The sequence below is a fragment of the Artemia franciscana genome, chromosome 2, assembly GCF_032884065.1.
Source record: "Artemia franciscana chromosome 2, ASM3288406v1, whole genome shotgun sequence".
Lineage (NCBI taxonomy): Eukaryota > Metazoa > Arthropoda > Branchiopoda > Anostraca > Artemiidae > Artemia > Artemia franciscana.
Window position 1 is genome coordinate 43,809,097 of NC_088864.1, and position 22,309 is coordinate 43,831,405.

General features: G+C 35.6%; 1 protein-coding gene across 1 annotated transcript in view; it reads right to left on the bottom strand.

The window, feature by feature from the left end:
- The window catches only part of LOC136042285 (DNA (cytosine-5)-methyltransferase PliMCI-like), a 153,032-nt gene that overhangs the window by 85,049 nt on the left and 45,674 nt on the right, over positions 1 to 22,309 (bottom strand). The window contains exons 14-17 of the mRNA XM_065727240.1: positions 12,730 to 12,939; positions 9,861 to 9,935; positions 7,460 to 7,670; positions 3,992 to 4,220 (exon numbers count right to left, since the gene is read on the bottom strand). Coding sequence (XP_065583312.1) covers positions 3,992 to 4,220; positions 7,460 to 7,670; positions 9,861 to 9,935; positions 12,730 to 12,939 — 725 coding nt within the window. The remainder of the gene's footprint in view (positions 1 to 3,991; positions 4,221 to 7,459; positions 7,671 to 9,860; positions 9,936 to 12,729; positions 12,940 to 22,309) is intronic.

The window sequence follows — 22,309 nt, forward strand, 5'->3', positions numbered from 1 at the left end:
ACACCAGTTTGAAAGTTTCAAGGGGTTGACAACTTCAGTGGTAAGGTACACACTTGAACCAAAAATAGGCCGATACCAATTGTGAGATATGTAGGGGACTTCCAAGCAACAGTCGATTATTAGCTTATAATCATCTTTGGCAATGAGGGGTTTGCAACTTTTGCTGATTGGTGTACCTATTATCTGTTTCTGGTGTAATTGATGGTAAGAACAACTTGGTTCCCGATTGTAAGACATGTAGGGGAGTTGTAAGTAATAATCGGCTGTTAGGCTACAATGACTTCAGCGACAAGGGTTTGGAACTTTTTCTAGTTGGTGTACCCATTATTTGTTTCCGGTGAACTTGGATGTATATCCTGGGAGAGGGACTTGTAAGTAAGAATCGGTTGCTAGAGGAGGCTCACGAGGGGCTACAAATTTGTGCAAATTGGTACACATCTATGGAATCAGGGACCCATAAATTTCCTGTAATGACTCGCCATCCAATAATAAGCGATCCTGGATGGCGAGTCATTACAGGAAATTTATGGGTCCCTGATGGTATTTTGATCCTGAAAAGTTACAGATAGCTTTATAATACCAACTAGATTACATAAGATAATGTTCCAAGTTTCCATCCGTCACGATGTCTACGATTGAAAAGGATAAAGTTCAACCGGCTGCAAAGTGACATTTAGGGGCCTAGTAAGTAATAATCGGCTGTTAGGTTACAATCATTTTCAGAGATGAGGAGTTTGCAACTTTTGCTTGTTGGTGTACCCATTATTTGTTTCCGGTTGAACTTGATGTCTATCTCGGGAGAGGGACTTGTAAGTAAAAATCGGTTCACTTTAGGCTAGAAATTTGTCCAAATTGGTGCACATTGTATTCGATCCCTGTAAATCTGTCGGTAAGAAAGTTCATATCGATGGTCTATCAATCACTGTAACCTAGAATTAAGATGTTACGCAACGGGTACAAACGATAATACAAAACAATGAGGTAGTTTCGTAATAATTAATAGAATGTCATCTATGGTATTTTGATCCTGAAAAGCTCCGGATAGTTTTATAATTAATACCAACTAGATTATACAAGATATTGTTCCTAGTTTTCATCCGTTACGATGTCTACGATTGAAAAAGATAATGTTCAACTGGCTGCAAAGTAAATTTAGTCCTTTCTTTCAATATTCTTTTGTTGTTGTTTTTTCAACGCTGGGGTGTGATCATGTGATTACTGTGAAGCTTGTGGAATGGTTTACAAAGACATATCGGACCTTAAGAGATCTTTTGTTGGCACCAACGCGATTGTTCGCAATGCGAATGGACAAACATACCCCATCGCATTTTCTGATAACGCTGTTCAGTCATACGCGGAAACATTGGAGTGTTCTGGTGATGACGTGATTATAGATGCTCTGTTGGATAGCGAGTCAGTTGAAATAGTAGTAAACGATAACAAGTCGATTGTTTTACAAATTCGACGAAACAAAGTAGAGTTTACCGAGGAGTGAAAATATTACGATTGCTCCCTTTTTTACGCATTATCCGAATTGTTTTTTGTTTTTTTCTTTTTTGGTGTCGAATTAAAAAGATTCGAAAATTTGTTGCACAATTCCTTTTTACATTTCAACAAAATACGTCTACTATAGGCGAAGAGTAAACTGCACAGCAACACTTTGGTTTTGTCCCGTTTTTTTTTTGTTTTTTTTTCCTATGCCGTCGATTCCAGCTTATTCCTGGAAACTGGTAAGGGTCTAACCTGTGTGGTTTTTACGGAAAGTGTGGACCTCGGGCCGGATTGATGAATATGACATTATATTTTGGAAAGCTCCGTACGACTCTTGCCTGGGGCCAAAAAGGATGGTTTTTGCTTGTCCTCGAGCCAGAGCCTATGGTGTGCAAAGGATAAAGTTCAACTGGCTGCAAAGTCAATTTAGTCCCTTCTTCCAATATTTTTTTTTTTTTTTCAACCCTGAGGAATAGCCTTTGATCATCTGATTACTGATTGTGTTATTCTTTGTCTCTCACGGAAGAGGGACTTGTAAGCAAGAATGGGTTGCTAGAGGAGGTTCATGAGGGGCTACAAATTTGTGCAAATTGGTGCACATCTATGGTATTTGATCCTGAAAAGTTACGGATAGCTTTATAATACCAACTAGATTATATAAGATAATGTTCCAAGTTTCCATCCGTCACGATGTCTACGATTGAAAAGGATAAAGTTCAACTGGCTGCAAACTCAATTTAGTCCCTTTTTCCGATATTCTTTTGCTGTTGTTTTTTCAACGCTGAAGAATTTGATCATGTGATTACTGATTGTGTTCTTCTTTGAATATGCCGTTTTGAAAGCTTTGATAGTTTTGACAACTTCAGCATTTAACCGATAGCGAAGAAACAAAACCAAAGTGTTGCTCTCGCAACACTTTAATCGGCAAAGCCGGACAAAGGTTGCCGCAACACTTCACGTTGCCCAGGCAACGTAGGTCTAGTTTTGTATCCACTATTAAGCCCTTTCAGAATCGTAGTCTAATTCACAGTCTCAGACCGGGCACAAATTTCGAATGTATTTCTGAATAGGATTTGACCAAGTAGCTCAATATTTTCAAGCAAATGAGTTCAATTGCACGTCTTGTAGTGCGAGTGCTGAATTAACGAGGAATTTTGTATAGGACTTTTGGCTTTTGGACATCCGTTCAGTCCTTGAACTTGATTTCTCAAACCTCTGAAACTTCAAGTCGGATTTGAGCTCTTTACAACACATCACCTTACGCTTTATATCAATTATTGCTTGAAATAAAGCAAAGAGTGAGCAGTCAACACCCAGTGCTTCGGATGTTCAACTTGTCGTTACAAACTGCTTTCTCTAGTCCCATTTCTTCTATAATCTCTCTTTTCACAAATTATGGGACTGTTTCAATAGGATGAATATTGAGATCCTTAAGAGATGGTGGAAGCGGCTACCAGTGTTAAAAAAAGAGCTGGATGAAGGAAAAATGACACTTCTACAGAAATGGAACTCCGTGCTCATCGTTAAGGATACCGTTCAGGTTTTTGCTTTTACCGATTAACCACGTTCATGAGGGGTATTATGGCTTTACTTCACAGCAGTACTTCAGTAATATCAAATTCCGAGCCCAGTGAATGTTCCTGCAGAGCTGGTAAGGAGCGAAAAGAAACGCAAGGCTGAATAACTTGAGTTAGCTGTCTTTTTTCATAGCTCCCAAATATTTTTCTGTGATATTGCTTACCGTAACCGAATCTTAATAACTGAAAAGACTCTTTTAACTGAAATAACTTAATAACTCAAAGACTCTTTATTTAGTGTCAACTGAAATAATACCTTTATTCTTTACCTGAAACAAAAATTCTGTAGCCCAAACTGTAGGGTCTTAATAGGTACACAACCTTCTTGTCCCTCTGACCTGGAAATGAACAAAACTTTCTTTCCCCAATCAGAAAATAGCTTCTTTCAACTGGTTAAGTACTGTTTTGAAGAAATGAATAATTGATAATCTCATAGTACCCAAAACCGAGGTATCTTTATTTGGGTTAGTTCCATATTATTTGAACATGCGATTGGCGTGAGTCAGAAACGACCTTGTTTGGCCATTTTGAAACAATGCCTTGATAGTAATTGCCCCATTTGCAACAGCATAGAAGAGATGAAATGAGAAACATAGTTTTAACATAGACAGAACAACAAAAAATGACCTTGCTTTGTGTAAAACCAAAGGGAAATTCGCGGAGTCACGTGGACGTTGCGACAAGCGCAACAAGCACAATTTTTTTTTAGGAAGGTAGCAATTTTTTTCAAAGTATTCCTTTTTGGCGGTTTTGATTAGTACCATTAATTCTCTTCGATTGACAAACCTGATCCCAATAGCCAATATTCTAATATAGAATTTCTTGTTTTGAGGCTGAAAACTGTCACAAACTTGCAAAGAGAGCGACAGCTCTCATTTGCGGCCTGATTAGTAGAGATTATTGAGAGTAGACATAATACGCACCTTCATCAGACCAAAAAAGAAGATTAATATTCGATTGGTAAGCCTTTTCCTTGCCACGATGTGTATTCTCTGGTCTATAAAATTTTGCAACTCGAACCCTTATACCAGTTTTCGATGAAATAATCTTTAGAATCCTCGCAATCCTGAAGGGTTCAGGAGTATCGTTATTGGAGCCTTTAATTTTATCTGATGTCCTTCTATACATTTCAGGATAGATATCTTCATTGTACTAAAAAAGAAAACAATTGGTTCATAAAATTACGATACCTAGGGAGACACTAAATAAAAGATTATGTGTCAGTTCATACAGTTCATTCTTGGACCACTTTTGAACAGGTAAATGGAGCCCCTTCATTTCAAAGAAATTGTACTCGGTGTAAAATATTTTCAAAAATGACATTACTGCTATCGCGCTAAACTTTCGTGTCTAACCCAAGATCGTTCGCTAAACTGTCCTCAAAGAGAGAATCAGTTGGGCAGTGTAGATCAGGAAGAGGGAAGATTTATTGAATAGTTTTTGGGTTTACTTGGGTTTAGCAAACGGTTTTTGGGAAATATCTCTAAAGTGTGAAAATGTCTGGTAAGCCCTTTAAAGGAAACAGGAAGTGAATCATAGCTTTTCAGATGCAACTACTTTTCGGCTGATCGAAAGACCACTTCAGATTCCCAAAAAATTGTTTTGCTTCGAAACCGATAAATAGCGCGAACTCATTATAAACAACTTTCATACAATAAATTTTAAGAAATAGACAACAGTTGAAAAAAAAAACTTTGACTATGCAAATCTATTTACCGAATGATTAAAAGTGAAAATGCGAAAAAGGACTTAAAACTTTTCATTATAATTTCTTTCTACTTGAGCAACCACTACAAATTACTTAAACGGAGAAATGAACTTTTTCCTTGTTCATTAAAAGTTATCATTTAGTGATTTAAATAGCCAAAAACGATCACGCATTAAAATTCTAATGTAAGCATTTACAAAATCATCATTTTGATTGCTTTGGTTCCGTAGTCTGAAGCGGGTACTTGATTATTTGTCAAGTGCTTTAATTTGTTTTAAAGGGTTTTAGAGGAATATTGGGCTATTTTGATAAATATTAGAGGCTATATAGTCTAGAGCGACAAGCAAATATTTTCTCATTCCTTTTCTTAGGTTCATTATGTGAGTTATAATTGAATGTTAATATTGCCCGAAAAGAAATGATTGATTCAAATATGTTCTTCGGCAGCTCAGTGCAGAAACGTATTATCTTTCTATCTTTTCAACTAACCACAAAAACTGTAAATAATAAATATTATGTCTTCTTCCTCACCAAAAACTTAAAAATTGTATGAGGTTGACAAACACACATGCTCCTTGCATCTCAAGAATTAAGATATGTCTAGTACCGACCTTGGGAGGAAAGTACAATGTTTCTAGCTTTTTTATGTATATATACACTTCATCGGTTAATAAAATTAAAAGTCAATAAGTCAGGGGGATATCACAATTTAGAAACACAAGTTATAATATAATTTGCAGCTTAAGAATATGAACTGGACATGTAATGGTTACCAAACAGTCTTCTCGGACAATGGTGCTGAATTTGGCTAATTTTGAAGAGGTTTGTCTGGTCAAATTCTGGTCAGGTCGGGCAGACTAGAAAAACTGGTCAAACTAGTATTTCCCACATTTAATTGGAAACAAACAGAACAATCCAGCAATGATGACTTTTTAAGTTTACTATAAGTAAAGTTAGGCTTTAAAAGCGTAGCCGATAATCGCAAACCTGGCAAGGCACAAACACAGTAATTTGTTTTGATGGATGGGGGGTAAAACCGTGTCCATGACTTTTTTTTTTGGGGGGGGGGGGGTATTTTTTCGGTGGGGATTTACAATTCTTTTAGACACATCAAAATACGTTTACATACATTTTATTACGTTGTTCCGAGCCAGAAAACAATTTCAGGGGGGTGGAGTTCGAACCTTTACACCCCTGGATACGGCCTTCTTGGGGGGTATTAATTTACGGATAGTAAAAGCAAAGTATATTAAAATTAACTCCTAATTTAGTAGTATGAATAGGAACACTACAGCCCATGAAGCAGGTAGAGATTGCCAAAGACTCTCCTATAACAACAGCAAATACTAGCTTCTTTTTCTTCAACAACCTTTTACTTTAGTTATTATAAATACCTTATTATTTACTTCATTGTGCTAGCACATATGTTGGTGCATACTCTATGCTTTCATTACGCTGAAAATTTTGCAAACTCCTCGTTCCCACCTAAGTTTTAAAGAATACATTCAAGATTTCAAAATTGAGACAAGTAGGCTAAATACCTGTCTTCATAGGATCTTTGAGTCCTTTCAAGTAGAGAAAGGGAAGAGAGAGGAGTTTGAAAACGAATTCCTGTCATTGATTTATGCTAAAGATCAGATGTTAAAACTACAAGAGCTTCGAATAAGCGAAAATAACAAGTATACCTATACATTCATTATTTAGCAGAGGAACCTGTTGCTTTTATTATTTTCTCACATATTCTAATATCAGTTACCTCAAGGTCAGTCAGGTTTCCTGTCATTTTCGTCATTTAGCTGGAACAAAAAAGAATACCCTCGTACCTTACGATAAACCTGTTTTTAATTCAAATGTACCTCAGGCGTTTCAGAGCCAAGAGGCTTCTTCACTTCCGCGGTTAAGATTCAAAGGTTCCCTATTAAACTGTTTTTTTAATCTTTTTCTTCTAAGTTCAGGTTCCGAACTTGAAACGAAAAAGTATACTTGTTTCATGAAAAAAAAAAATCAAAGTGTATCAAAAATATTTTTGCTACTTTTATGAAAATGAAAACGAATGTTGGAAACAAAGAAGTTGAACAATAAATTAAGAATATTTGGAGGAGAAGCCTGCGACTTCTGAGAACCCATCAGATCACCAAGTCGACTGAAACGAAAAATAACTGTGCAAAATCCTAAATCACTTTAGTTAAAGTAAAACTCTTTACTCCCTTTTATAGAATTCTGAATTCCTTGCAGTATTTTCTCATCATCTCTTCCGCTCGACAGCGTCCTACTTTTCACGAGGAATGCTTCAGCTGAACTGCCAAAAAGCATAATTTTTGGCAGCCCTTCATCTGCAAAACCTATCCATCTTAAACTTTCTTTCATTATGGCCCTAGATAGTGGAACTCAACCACATTTTTCGCATAGCTTACGGTTTGGTATATATATTCCTTAGGAAAACCTTTAGCATAACTGTTTAAACCAACACAAACTGAGTGCAATCAAGAATAATTACATAAATACAAATCTTTATGATCCATTGGTTTCAATGCTTCCTTATTAAGACAATACCAAAAACCTTACATTCAAAGAAGATTCGTCTTAACGTTGACTTCGAACTCATTTATTACACGATATTACGCATTTATTTTTCCATGGGGATGAATAAAGGATTAACAACTGAAAACTAATAGAATCTTACGTCTTCCTTGTAGTTTTGAGTCCTTTCCTCAGACTGTTGCTTAAATCCATATGCATCAGGATAAAGGAACACGGAATCACCCACTCGAATTTCTTTCCCGTTCCATTCGACTGCCTCATATAGTTCCTCTGCAGCCTCCTGATCTTCAAGACGGCGCAAAGGCTTGGCATATTTTGAGTTTAGCTGTTTTCGAAGGCACGTGTCACATTTTCTAGAATTTATACAGCACATTATAATTGAAACAATTTGACACATCAAAATTGCATTAGTTTCAGCAAAACTTGTGAAGTCATTGGTACAACAGAAAGAGATAGAAGAATGATTGATTTTAATGGTTTTGTTTCGGGTGTTTTCAAAATAAGAGAAAAAAAAACAACTGGGGCACCTAAAGTCAATAGTTTGATAAATATTTGAAAAAAAGGAAAAACAAATCCAATTTTTTTTAAACAAATTTCGAGCAAAAATTTAATCCGAAATCCTTAGTTTATGGGTTACATGGATTGCATCAAAGAGTATGTAAAACTGCTACAACTAGCAGCTTGAGCTGGTCTTAAGGAGAAGGCTAATCTAAGAACAATCGTGTCTACAATCAAGATTCATCACTGTCAATTCTTTTTTAATGCGATTCCAGAGCACTACGCCAGTTGGAGTGGCAGTTTTGGTACGTTTCATCCAATATGACTTAGATTTGACACTAAGAAAAAGTACCTACTTGATATGTTTGCTTCTGTCGTAATTTTCTAGCCTCGTTTCTTCTACTATAGGCTATACGTAAGCTATATTCTATCCAGAGACAGGAGATGCATCTAGATTGCGGCGCTAAATCGTTAAGAAACCTTATTCTCCTCAGTTTCTTCATGTTCATAGTGGGTACAATTTTTGACGAAAAATGAAATTTCCTATTTTTAGCTTTTACTCGAAAAGTTAATTTATGACTTTTTAGTCGGAGGGCTAGTGAAGTCCCCTACCAATAGCCATTAGAGGCACCTTTTGCACTATGTATCAAAATAATCCAAAAAGTGACATTAACACTTTCATTAATTTCATTTGCATATTTTTAATGACAAAATATTTAAATCTAAATTTTGTTAAAAAAGCACTACCTACTGGAGATTCTACAAAATATCTCGCACTCAGCTAATCTGTTATTTAAGGCACCTTACTAAAATTTTTCGTCAGCTTGACTACATGGATTTCATTATAGTTTATAAAGAAGAGACCAGGCTATTTTAACCTTATTCCCTAAATAAAATTAATTGTTTAGTTTTTCAAAATGCCGTAAACAAACAGATATCCACTAGAATTAGGATATTGATAGTGGAGGTGCAAACAAAGCACTATAAAGCACTATAGTGTCCCCAATCCTTGAATCACTATATTTAATTTAAGTAATTAGATTTCATATATTTCCCTCTCAGTTCCAAAGAGAAGAGGTCTAAAAACAACTCTTTCGGGCAAAATCCATCGGCAGCTAACGTTCAAGTTTAAACTGTTGTTGAGGTGCTTATAGCACCCTGAATGCAATCAGAAATCCGTTGGAATCATTCTATTATCTTATCCTTGATAAAAAAAAGGTACCAGTCGTACAGAGTGTACTGGATGCTTACCATACAAGGACATTTCAACCGCTATCTCAAAATTAACACAAAACCCACAATTTCAAATCAACATAGAACTTTATCACGAGCATTCTATAGTTTGATGCATGTTTGGTGGAAAAGGGCGCATTGTCTACTCTATCATTGGTCAGACTACTCCAATAGTTCGAAACCAAGTAACAGCCATTTTTTTTTCAAAACCCACAATTTCAAATCAACATAGAACTTTATCACGAGCATTCTATAGTTTGATGCATGTTTGGTGGAAAAGGGCGCATTGTCTACTCTATCATTGGTCAGACTACTCCAATAGTTCGAAACCGAGTAACAGCCATTTTTTTCAAAGCTTTCACTGGCATTAGCTTTCCCAATCATTGTGATTCCTTAATTAAGCATAAAAAAGCTGAAAAAATAGTTCTCAGCTTTTGTAACGTGTTTCGAAAACCAATTAATCGAAACCGGCGGTGTTTTCAAATCTACTGACTAATAGATAATATCAGGAACTAACAAGAACTACTACTAATAATTCACCACAGCAAAAGCCACCTGAAGCCAACACAGCTAAGCAAGCTCCTCCTCCATCCCAATCTATTCAAGGCTTCCCTCTTAACACCCTTCCAAGAACTAACCATTTACCTTAAATCTTCCCTTACGATATCCTCCAACCTCATTTAGGGACGACTTGCTTTCCAATTGGCCCTAAAAGGTTGGCCGACAAGGATGATCAACAAGTAACAAGAACTGATGGTCAATTATTGAATTTTCTCCCCTACAGAATTTTTGTTGTAGAAAAACATACATACCTAATAGAATTTCCGTCACCTGACGCTCCTTCATTCATTTTTAAAGACTCAAAACGTCCAGTTTCTATGTCATACCTAATGAGGGAAAAGGAATTAAAATAGCCAGAATTTGTCAACAATTAAAGCTACTTTTATCACAAAAAAAAATGGTTTTCCCTACTCCTTTTGTGGTTCCTCCGTAACGTTCCAAGTACCTGCTAGTAAGCCGTGTATTTTACGAGGTTTTACATAAAATTCCAATCCAATTTCTTCGTGTTCTGATTCTAACTAGTTTCCATTGCACAATGGTTGGCATAATTTATGGAGGGGCATGTCAACCTTGTAAGGGACGCAGGAGGTAAATTAAAGCTCGCAAATGGATATACGGGCAGACAGTTTTGTTTTCGGGTAATTAAAATACCCGAAAGCATAATTAAAAAAAAAAATAGTCAAAAATCATTCCTTTTCAAGTCCTTTTTTTATAATCCTATAAAATTGCAAGCATTTCAGGTTTGAAACGAAAGACTGAAGTTTCACGATAAAAGTTACACAGCTTCACGCAAACTACTTCTTTTTTAGAGTTAAAATAAGCAACATTTTATAAAGGGTAATTTGAAATTTGAAGCTATCTCTTTTGCTTGAACAATTTATTTTGTTTAACTCTGATTCATCGAGGTATTGGCACACAAAGCTTGCCTTTATTAACTTAGTTCTAGATATAAGTGCTTATGACCTTGTATAGGAACACTTTTCGAAAATAAGATTTCAAGGAAAATAATCTTTTCACGTATATTATATATAAGTAGTAATTTCACTTGGGTTACTAAATCAGATTTTGAAGCTATCCTCCCCTAGTGCCCTTGAAGATTTTCACGTTTGAAAATCAGGTTATTTTTCCCGCAATCCACATTGAAAGCAAGGTTTTTCGTTCAATGCTTGGTTTCTTAGACATAAACTGGTAATACTTATAATGGAAACTGCAAGTGTATAGCTTTGAGCTTCACTCGTAGCAATAAAAATTGACTAAACCAATTTGGCAACCGATTGACTCAGGCAAGTTCTTTGCATCGGAAAACAGTATTATATTACTATCCGACGCAGATATACCATAAAAATAGAACAAAATTTTAAAAACAGAAAAAACAAAAACAGTATATCATACAAAAAAACTAGTGAATTGAGCAGTAGTGGATCCAAGGGAAGGTTTTCTACACTTTTTAGTCACGTCTATACGAGCCTATCTAGCAAAAACATTGAAGAAAAAGGCATTTTTGCTATAAATATATTGATCAAAAATAGACCATAGAGGCAGCATTCCCCTCTTATAACCCTAGGTTCGCATTTATAAGTAGCATGTTTTAATGCAAAACACTAATGAAATATTAGCTAAATAAAACAAAAACATGGCAAAATTAAGCAAGTCTTTAATTATCTAGTTTTCGTCTAGTCCTAGTCCTTTTCCTTATTTGCTTCAGTTTCCAAATATTGAAGAAAGAACTTGAAGTCCAAATACTTCCGTGCCGTGTGAAGCTTGAGACTGCCAATTACGCATAACTTTCACTTTGAATACAACAAGTAGAAAAACAGATCCTATTTCATGATAGTTTAAAAAGAAGACAAGAAAAGTAAATAAGAAGCAAAACTAAACATATCTACTTTCAAGTTTCGAAAAAAACTTCTAAAAGTATTGTCACCAGTTTCTCAATTTCAAACCTAAATGTCCGACACAGACTATTTTTGAACTAGCCTCCATGTTCGTATTTAGGCAAACACAAATTTTTTTTTGAAGAGGGGAGGACAGTAATAAAACAATTTAAGACCACCTCCCCCACAATAGCTGTTTTGTCCTCCCTTGATTGTCGCCTCCCTAATATCTCCCACAAAAATTTCAAGCCAAAATTTAACAAATTTTAATTTATTAACAAAATTATTTTCAATTTATCAATCAATTAATAATTATTTTTTTTATTTTTTAAGTTTTTTTTTAATTTAATTAGTTTACTTTTTCTTTAGTTAATTTTAGTCAATTTTCATTTTCTTAACTTATTAATTATTTTAATTTATTAACTGTTTCGTCTACTTTATTTTTTTTTTAAATAGGAAGGGATTATAACCATTATATGTATTTGAAATTTTGTGCCACTAAAATTTCTGCGTCAGGGGCAAGTGCACCATCCCTTATCCCCCCCAAAAAAAAAATCACCTTCGCCTCCCCTTCAGTAGGTGCCTACCTGCAAGGGTTTTTGAACAAGATTTACCCAAAATACCCCATCTCTGGAAAAGAGAAATAGATACGTAGAACTTAAATTTGTTCCGTGTTTAACCCCCCCCCCCTTTCCTAGGAAAAATTCTCGCCCCTCTCCATGATTCGAAAATGTGTATACCTAAACTATATTCTCGTACCCTGTTGAGACAGGAAAAATTATAGATGTGTTACTACTATGCACCTTGTTCTCATCAAACATCGAGGTTGCAAGTTTTCGTTCGTATCAACTAAATGCGTTAATGTATCTTGAAATTGTGGTACAAATTAAAAACACGAGTAAAAAAGGAAAGAAGTTATTTGCAACATGTTTAAGCAATAGATTTGCAGAAACAAACACTTTAAAAAGAAAGAGAAAAAAGCTAAATCAGGAAAAAAATTGGGTTAAAAATTCTTCAAAAGACCAGAAAAATTTAGAAAGGAGGCTTCACCATTCCTCGATTGAAAAAAAGATGCAAAAGTTGCGAAATTATCTAGCATTCAGAAGAAAAGTGCAGCTCTACCAAAAAAAAAGAAGAAAAAGAATATTTCTTCAGCCAAGTTTTCGAAAAACCCCGCCCCTCCCCCTAGAAATCAGACAATGTAGGCTTGCTTATTAGAATGCAAACAAAAACAAAGAAATCTCACCATAGCTGACACCAGTAATTTTTGCCGTCATCAGGTCGAAGAAGGTTGTTATTTTCTTTCCCACCTTCATTCGCCCAGTCACTAGATGAGTGCCGGAACTCCACATTTGCTAAATCAGCTATTTCATCCAGAAAAACATCATCACAATAATCAACTTTGAATATTTCCTGAGGGTCACTTGTTTCTCCGAGCAACGTATCACTTCCACGGCTTAAATAAAAATAGTAATCAAATTACATATGAAAATATGGGGGTACCAGTAGACAAATACACAATCCTATTAAAAAATCTGTGATGATTATACAAAATCGGTGGTTCATCACCTCAACCAATTTACTTAGAAGACTTCCTTTCCCATCCTTTAACCACAATCTTCTCCTTAGGTCGCATTCCCAGAACTACCCACAGTAAGTTATTTTTATACTATCACCCTCATCCAATTTGTGGCGTTCGATCTTATAGCGGTTTCACATGAATAAAATAGGCATATTATACTGGCTTATAGAAGGTTCTTAAGAATGCAGACTTTTTAATGGCTTGTGGATTATTTTTAGCTGACCTATTTTTAGCTTGTGCTAAAGAATGGCAAGTTGGAATCACTGTTACTATAATATCCTTACGGGTTAGTTAATGAGGTATTCTAAAAATATGGTATTTGTCCATCGTTAGAGTTTGTTCAAGCGTTCTCATATTTTCACACCATACAAAAATAAAATAGAAAGGAACCATTCTACGATTCTTTCGTTCAAAAAGGGTTGTGTTTTGAAAATTATAAATAAGTTGTATACCATAAATGATCCTTAGATAATTTCTCTAGAAAACGTCTAGCTTACATGCCTATGTCTAAAAAACTTAACAGGAACGGAATTGGAATCGTCAAGCCAGTAAAAAATGGTTATTTCTCTCTGCTTTGTTCGTTTTGATGATTTGTTTTTTATTTTTGTAATGATTCTTTTCTAGCATTTAACTTCTCGTCTAGTATGAACATATTCGGCGTTGTGCCAGTTTATCTTTTATGTATTTTATACCGAAATTTTGCTTGGTTTAGATCAATAGAAGATCTGTTTAAAAAATCTAACCTCAGAAATAGAGGACCCTAATCAAACAGTTCGTGGTAACGAACTGTAGTAAGGAGCGACCCGGCTCAATAGTAACCAAAACTCTAAAAAATGGAATTTTGATACCAATAGCTACATCAAAAGAATCATTTTTTAATGCTGATTTTAAATATATACGTTTCATCAAGTTTAGTCTTACCCATCAAAAGTTACGAGCCTGAGAAAATTTGCGTTATTTTAGAAAATAGGGGGAAACACCCCCTAAAAGTCATAGAATCTTAACGAAAATCACACCATCAGATTCAGCGTATCAGAGAACCCTACTGTAAAAGTTTCAAGCTCCTATCTACAAAAATGTGGAATTTTGCATTTTTTGCCAGAAGGCAGATCACGGATGCGTGTTTATTTGTTTTTTTTGTTTTTTTTTCCCAGGGGTGATCGTATCGACCCAGTTGTCCTAGAATGTTGCAAGAGGGCTCATTCTAACGGAAATGAAAAGTTCTAGTGCCCTTTTCAAATGACCAAAAAATTGGAGGGCACCTAGGCCCCCTCCCACGCTAATTATTTTCCCAAAGTCAATGGATCAAAATTCTGAGATAGCCATTTTATTCAGCGTAGTCGAGAAACCTTATAACTATGTCTTTGGGGACGACTCACTCCCCAACAGTCCCCATGGGAGGGGCAACAAGTTACAAATTTGACCAGTAATTACATATTGTAATGGTTATTGGGAAGTGTACATGGGTTTTCAGGAGGATTTTTTTAGTTGGGGAGAGGGGTTGAGAAGAGGGGGATATGCTGGGGGAACTTTCCATCGAGATTTTGTCATGGGAGAAGAAAATTTCCATGAAGGGAGAGCAGGATTTACTAGCATTATTTAAAAAAAAAACAATTAAAAAATAAATATGAAAAAGCTTTTTTCAGCTGGAAGTAAGGAACCAGTGCTGTCACTTACTTGAAGTACTTTTACTTGAAGTACTACTTAAGTAAAATTTTCCATTACTTGTACTTGTACTTAAGTAAAAACTCTAGGGTGTACTTATTACTTGATACTTAAGTAAGATTACGAAATACTTATTACTTAAGATACTTTTAATTTACTTGTTTTTCAAATACTTTACCTTTGACATGAAAAGTTTGTGTGTGTGCGCTTCGGCAATGTACAAGAAAACATCACCTTTAGATTTAGAGCAAACTCAGATATAGCTTTTGTGTGTCTGTGCTTTGGCAATGTACAAGAAAACATCACCCTTTAGATTTAGAGTAGACTCAGATATACCTCCACGCTTTATTTTTGGATATGAAATAAGGTATTTGTTCTTGACAAAAAAAATTATAGTATTATTAACACTTGGTTTAATTTTTGTTTAAAAGTTATATAACAAAGAAAATTGAAATTATTTCGCAGTTCACTGGTCGAAAGTAAGCTAAAATCCCTTGTTTTGTGCTAAATGTTGCATATTATAGTCCATTTGGTCTTATATTTCTAAAACATTAGTGTTTAAGTTTTGTCATCTCGTCAACTGAACCAGATTTCTACCATTTCATCATCTTCAGGACCATATTATTGGTAAAACTATTGAAGCTATGAATCTTTGCCCATCTAAATGTTGTCTGCAATAAACAAGTCTAGGTAATTCTAGCAGGATCCAATGTAGTGGTATTTTGTCAAATTCGTTCAGCAAATTCAGGTATTCAGATGAATCTGACTTCAGATTTGTCACTCCATTTATAAATTATAGGCCCTACTAAATTAAAGGAAAACTCAACTTTCTTAAGACTTGAGACCCTCTCCCTCTCGCCCTATTTGAGATAGGGTTTTTGATACCGGAACTTAATATGAGCCCTGATCTTAGGCATCTTTGGTCTAATTTAGATTTGGATCCGTTACTCCATTTGCAAGTTATACTAAATTAAACAGACAACTTAAATTTTTCAGGAATTAAAACCCATTCCTCCTTGTTATATTTAAGCTAGGGTCATTATCTCAAAACTTGATATGTGTCATGGTCTTAGGCCTCTTTAGTTCAATTTTTATTCAGATCCATCAATCCATTCGCAAGTTCCTCTGAATTAAATGAAAAACTGTTTTTTAGCAGGTAAAGCCCCCTCTCCCCTCTTTTATTTGAGCTAGGGTCTTAATCTTTCAACTTGATGTGTCTCATGATCCTTGGCACCAAATCTGGCCATCAAAATTTTCATCCAAATCCAATCAACGTTTCTCCCCCTATACGTGATTACACAGACGGACGGACAGACAGACAGACGGATGGACGGATTTTACAACGTCTTAGGTAGCCATGTTGGCTAATTGGATCCAAAACAAGGAAAACAATGGCATATCATCATGCAGGTATCATCACCTATTTGGACAGTGGAAAATATCCACCAAGATAGGTTTTTGAGATCTGTCTGTCTGTCTGTCCGCCCGTCTGTGCAATCGAGTATAGCTGATTTGTATTTGTCCGCCCGTCTGTGCAATCAAGTATAGCTGATTTGTATTGAAATTGAACTATTTGGATTAAAATTGAGCTTAATTAGGGCGATGGGGCTTAAAGTGTTAAAAAACATTCGAGTTTTTCATTTAATTCACTGTAACTTGCATAGGGAGATGAATTTCGATGAAAATTGAATAAAGATGCCTAAGAGTATGATATGCATTGAGTTCTGGGATGGAGACCCAAGCTTAATTAAAAGTTGAGTTTTTCACTTAATTCAGTGTAGCTTGCGAGAGATTGATGGATCTCAGTGAATATTGAACCAAAGGTACCTAAGACCATAGCTCATGAAAACCATAGCTCAAATAGAACGAGGGAGAGAGGGTGCTGAAAAAAGTCAAGCTTTTGGTTTAATTTTGTATAACTTGCGAATGGAGCAACAGATCCAAATGAAAGCTAGATTAAAGATGACTAGGATCAGGGCTCATATCGAGCTCTGATATCACAAGCCATATCTAAAATAGGGTGAGGGGGAGGGGGTTTCAAGTTTTAAGTCGAGTTTTACTTCGGTTTAGTGGGGCCTATAACTACTTCCACCCATGGCTTGCTCAAAGCCTGGAAATAACCCTTTTCCAAAATAAGTCATACTGAAGCCAACCTTCAACCAAATATTCTGTCCCCAGAGAAAATTTACTTTGTGTGGCACTTGGTATTTACCAAGTGACATACAGTGATCGCAAATTCTGTAGTTCTGTCAGTTCCGGTCTTGCTATGCTGATTTGGCAGGCGTATCAGGGACCAGACCAGATTAAATTTGAAATAGTTGTTTCCCCGATTCGACCATCTGGGGGGGGATGGGAGGACGGTTAATTTGGAAAAATTACATCGGATCTTAATTAAATTTGATATTTGGATGGATATCATGTCACAGAACTTTTACTTTAAATTCCCACCGGATCAGGTGACATTGGAGGGGGAAACCTAAAATCTTGGAAAATGCTTAGAGTGGACGGATCGGGATGAAACTTAGTGGAAAAAATAAGAACAAGTCCTAGATACGTGATTGACATAAAAAGAACGAATTCATTCTCTTTTGGGGAGTTGGGGGGAGGGTTAATTCTGAAAAATTAGAAAAAATTAAATATTTTTAACTTACGAAGGAGTTATCGGATCTTGAATTTCATTGGATGAAATTTCATATTAGAAGGACCTCGTTACTCAGATCTCATGTTTTAAATCCCGAACGGATCCAGTGTCATTGGGGGGATTTGGGGGGTGGAAATCTTGGAAAACGCTTAGAGTGGAGTGATCAGGATGAAAATTGGTGGGAAGAATAAGCACAAGTCCTAGATACGTGATTGACATAACCGAAATGGATTTGCTCTCTTTGGGGGAGTTGGAGGGGGTTTTAATTCGGAAACATTAAAAAATTGAAGTATTTTTAACTTAAGAGTAGGTGACCGTTCGTGAGGTATTTTTAAATTTGATATTAAGAAGGAACTGATGTCTCAGATCTCTTATTTTAAACCCCGACCAGTTCTGGTGACATTGGGGGAGAGTTGGAGGGGGAAACCGGAAGTCTTGGAAAACACTTAGAGTGGAGAGATCGGGATGAAACTTGATGGGTAGAATAAGCAAATGTCGTATATACGCGATTGACGAAACCGGACTGGATCCACTCTCTTTGGGATAGTTAGGGGGTCCAGTGCTTTGGCCAATTCGGTACTTCTGGACGTGCTAGGACAATAAAATTGGTAGGCGTGTCAGGGATCTGCACAAATTGACTTGATAAAGTTGATTTCCCCGATTCAACCATCTGGGAAGGGGGACTGAAGGGAGAGAAAAAAATTTAGAAAAATGAGGTATTTTTAACTTGCGAGTGGGTGATTGGATCTTAATGAATTTTGATATTTAAAAGGACCTTGTGTCTCAGAGGTCTTATTTTAAATGCCGACCAGCATTAAGCCTCTGATCTTTCTTTCAAATTAATCTATTGATTCTTATAATTTTGCTAGAGCTCATACCATATGAGCTCTTATCTCTTATATTATTCCTTTTTTCTCAGAAGATTTTCGACCTAGTCTCATGGTTTTTGCCACTTCATGGTGTGAAAACTGCGGCTAGAAATAGATAGGTTGCAACTTCTGCCGTAGTGTCTTCTAGTGTATTTAAATGTGTGCTTGCATCGTTCCTGCGTCCCCTGAAAAGTTCTGTTTCTTACGGTAATATGGGTTTGTCTTCTGTTGCATATGCAGACGACGTTCTTCTTGTTGCCCGGACTCGCCGTGGATTTCTTTACAATTTTACTATATTAACCAATGAACTATCTAAGATTGGACCGTCAGTTAATGCGTCTAAATGCGAGTGTATTTGTTTTAATAGCCCTTGTGTGGTCGCTCCATTCGTTGCTGGGACTGCAATTCTGCCATGTTCTTCTTTAGTTAGTTGGCTTGGTCTGTGTTTTGGTTCAGCCTTTCCACTACCTTTTCATCCCTAGTGAATCAAGCCGTGAAAAACCTACGCGTCGCTTACGGAAAATATCCCCAAACAAAAGCCGTTACAACCGCAACGGTTTGTGCATGATTTATAACGCTTATTGCGCCCCTGTGCTTTTGTTTTTATCAGGCATGGCTCATCGGTTTCGTATCCTCATACTCTACGTGCGGCTTATTTCAGATATTGCAAATTCCTCCTCCGGCTTCCTAGATGGCACCAAAATAGAAAAATAATTCCTCGATTTGGTTTAATAGATGTGCCTTCTCGGATTCGGTCTTCCAGTGATAATTTATGTAAAAAGACTATCTACTTTATTGTCTACTTACTGTCTATATATATATATATATATATATATATATATATATATATATATATATATATATATATATATATATATATATATATATATATATATATAATAAATACTTGAAGTAGTACTTGAAGTAATACTTAAGTACAATTTTGGCAAGTACTTGATATTTGATATTTAAGTAAGAATTTGGAAAGTACTTATTACTTGATACTTAAGTAAAAATTTGGAGTACTTGTTGCAGCAGTGTAAGGAACAGCATTAAAACTTAAAACAGAAACAGAAATTATTACCCATATGAGGGGTTCACCTCCTTCTAATACCTCGCTCTTTACGCTAAAGTATTTTTAGTAATTTCAACTATTTATTCTACGGCTTTTGCGATTCAGGGGTCATTCTTAATGAATTGGGACAAAATTTAAGCTTTAGTGTAAAGAGCGAGGTACTGACGAGGGGGCGAACCCCCTCAAATATGTAATAAAAACATGAGAATACAAAAGTTCTTTACAAAAGCTAATTTATAAGTTACGTAAATCTTTTACTAATAAAAAGATTCGTAAAACATTAATAGTTCTAGTTACCTTTTTAATTAACCAAAAAATCAGAGGGCAACTAGGCTTCCTCCCCTGCTCTTTTTTTCTCAAAATTATTCGATCAAAATTATGAGAAAGCCATTTAGCCAAAAAAAAAAAAAAAAAATAAAAAAAAAAAATGCAAATTTCATTTTGATTATTCCTCTGCGGAGAGCCAAAATCAAAACATGCATTGATTCAAAAACGTTCAGAAATTAAATAAAAAAACACATTTTTTTAACTGAAAGTAAGGAGCGACATTAAAACTTAAAACGAACAGAAATTACTTCGTATATGAAAGAGGCTGCTTCCTCATCAACGCCCCGCTCTTTACGCTAAAGTTTTTTACTGTTTTAAAAAGAAGAATTGAGAGAAAGAGTCAAACTTTAGCGTAAAGAGCGGGGCGTTGATGAGGAGGCAGCCTCTTTCATATACGAAGTAATTTCTGTTCGTTTTAAGTTTTAATGTCGCTCCTTACTTTCAGTTAAAAAAACGTGTTTTTTTTATTTAGATACCTTAAAAACAAAATCTGTACAGCTATATAATTAGCATTTTTTCTTTCCCCTGCGATGATGCAAGCAATGTCAATCCCCACACGCACAAATGTAGCGTCTATTACATCAATGATTATCTTGGAAAAATACTCCAACCTTAGTCTGAACAATCCAAGATCGCTTGTAATAGTTTGAACAAATCAAAGTGTTTTCGACAAACTCTTGAGTCTCTAGGAGCCATCTACAATAAATGAGGGGGGTCATTTTTAACAGGTTCCTTTGCCAAAAATAGTCTCAGTGTTAGGTGTGCAAGAGTCTTTGCATTCCAATGAAGCTCTCCTGTGTCAAGATTCAGGGCCCTGTATCTTTGTTTACTTGATTATGTATATATTGGCTTTTTCTTCTTTCCCGGTAGTACTTACAAAGATTTGCGATGAAGAAAAATTTCCTCCAAGCGACTAAAACAGTTACTTGACCTAGAAACACTTTATATTCTTTCATGTGCATCTTGTATTTTCTCCAACTCCACGATATTCTTCTCAAAGTCAATTATATGTGCTTCATCTTTTGCCAATGACAATATTACTATTGTCACTCGCACAAATAATATTCAAATTCATCCCACCCCCACAGTTCGTTCCGATTTCATCCTTTGACTACGTTTCACATTGTACAGAATACCCACCATGAGTCGAAGCGAAAATGTCAGTCCTCTGGCAGTTAGTGTATCTAATGAACAGTTATTGACGCTAGTGAACCTGATTTGGTTTCAGTAATTGTTGACAATCAAACTAGGTCCGGTTGTCGAGAACTAAAAAGTAGGTCATTTTCTTCTTCTATGCTGGTTCTTTTGTCTAATCTTACTTCGCTATACGCGTAGATATAATCTATCATATTAGTTTGTAAAGTATTTCCCTACGACACAGGTTCTATAGCCTTATAAATATTATTATAACATATTTGCATGGTTTATCCCTAACGGACCCAAATACCTTACTTATTCAACAGCTGCTGCTTCATCATTTTTCAGGTTTCTGTTTCTCAAAGTTCCCTTGCACTTATGTTTGTCAATATAGGCCTCACTATTTTTTTTTCACCAAAGTTTATGTGTTTTTGGCTAACCATGCTTGCAATTTTTGAGCAAGACAAGGGTCTATATTCAGTGATGGAATTTGTTCCAAAAGTGTTAGAAAAGAAAACTACTTCACTTGACAATTTGGTATAAGATACATATCGTTTTATTTGTATAATAGTTTGTGTCTACCTAAATTCACTTGCCACCCTAACGAGCTTCAGCATATTTTTTCCTATTTAAAGCAGAAATTGTATATATATAAAAAAAAAAGAACAGAAACAGTTCTCATAAAAGGATATACTTAATACTAGTTCAAACTAAACGACTAAGTAGTTAAGCAAAGAATACGGAAAACGTACAGGAGTAAAAATTGGCACTAGTGTCCGAAAGTAAAACCACCTGTACCATCTAGCATTTGACAACACTTTTTGACCCAAAACTGATGCATAGTTATCTCTAAGAATATAGGAGAAGGTAAAGAAAGCAGGTTGCTTTCCCGGCGTGCCTATCCCCTTACAATTCGTTAGTCTGCTCAACCTACTAGGATTTTCCAAACCTAACCAAGGTCTACTTTGGGCAGACAGATTTTGGCTTTAGATAATTTTTGAATATAGAAAGGCTGATTAATTGTCACTCACATGGACATTTCAGCTTAGATCATGTTGTATAATAGATCAATCACGTCAAGTATCTAATTTTCTTTGAAATTGTCTACTTCTTTAATGAAGTTGCTAGAGGCCACAGCAACTGGCACTAACAGTTTTTAATCCTGATCTTCTCTTGTCACATCGCCAAGGATCTAATACGTTTCTGATTATCCTTCGTTTTAAATACAATATGGTTTTTATCCGAAAATATATCAACTTAAGACAAAATTTTTTTTACAAAGAATAAAATAAACTTCTCAAAGAAGATAAATTCCATATCTTCATCCCGAATACAACTTGAACGCAACAGAATCCCAGAAGGATTTACAAATTTAGCCCAGTTGATCAATTCTAATACTTTCTGAGCAAGTGTTATTATACGAAGAATTTAAAATAAAATGGAAAAAAAACATGAGCGAAAAAAAGAGGTAGAATACATAATCCAACAATGTTGAAAAGCAGGTTTGGACGTAGGAAAAGGAAAACTGTC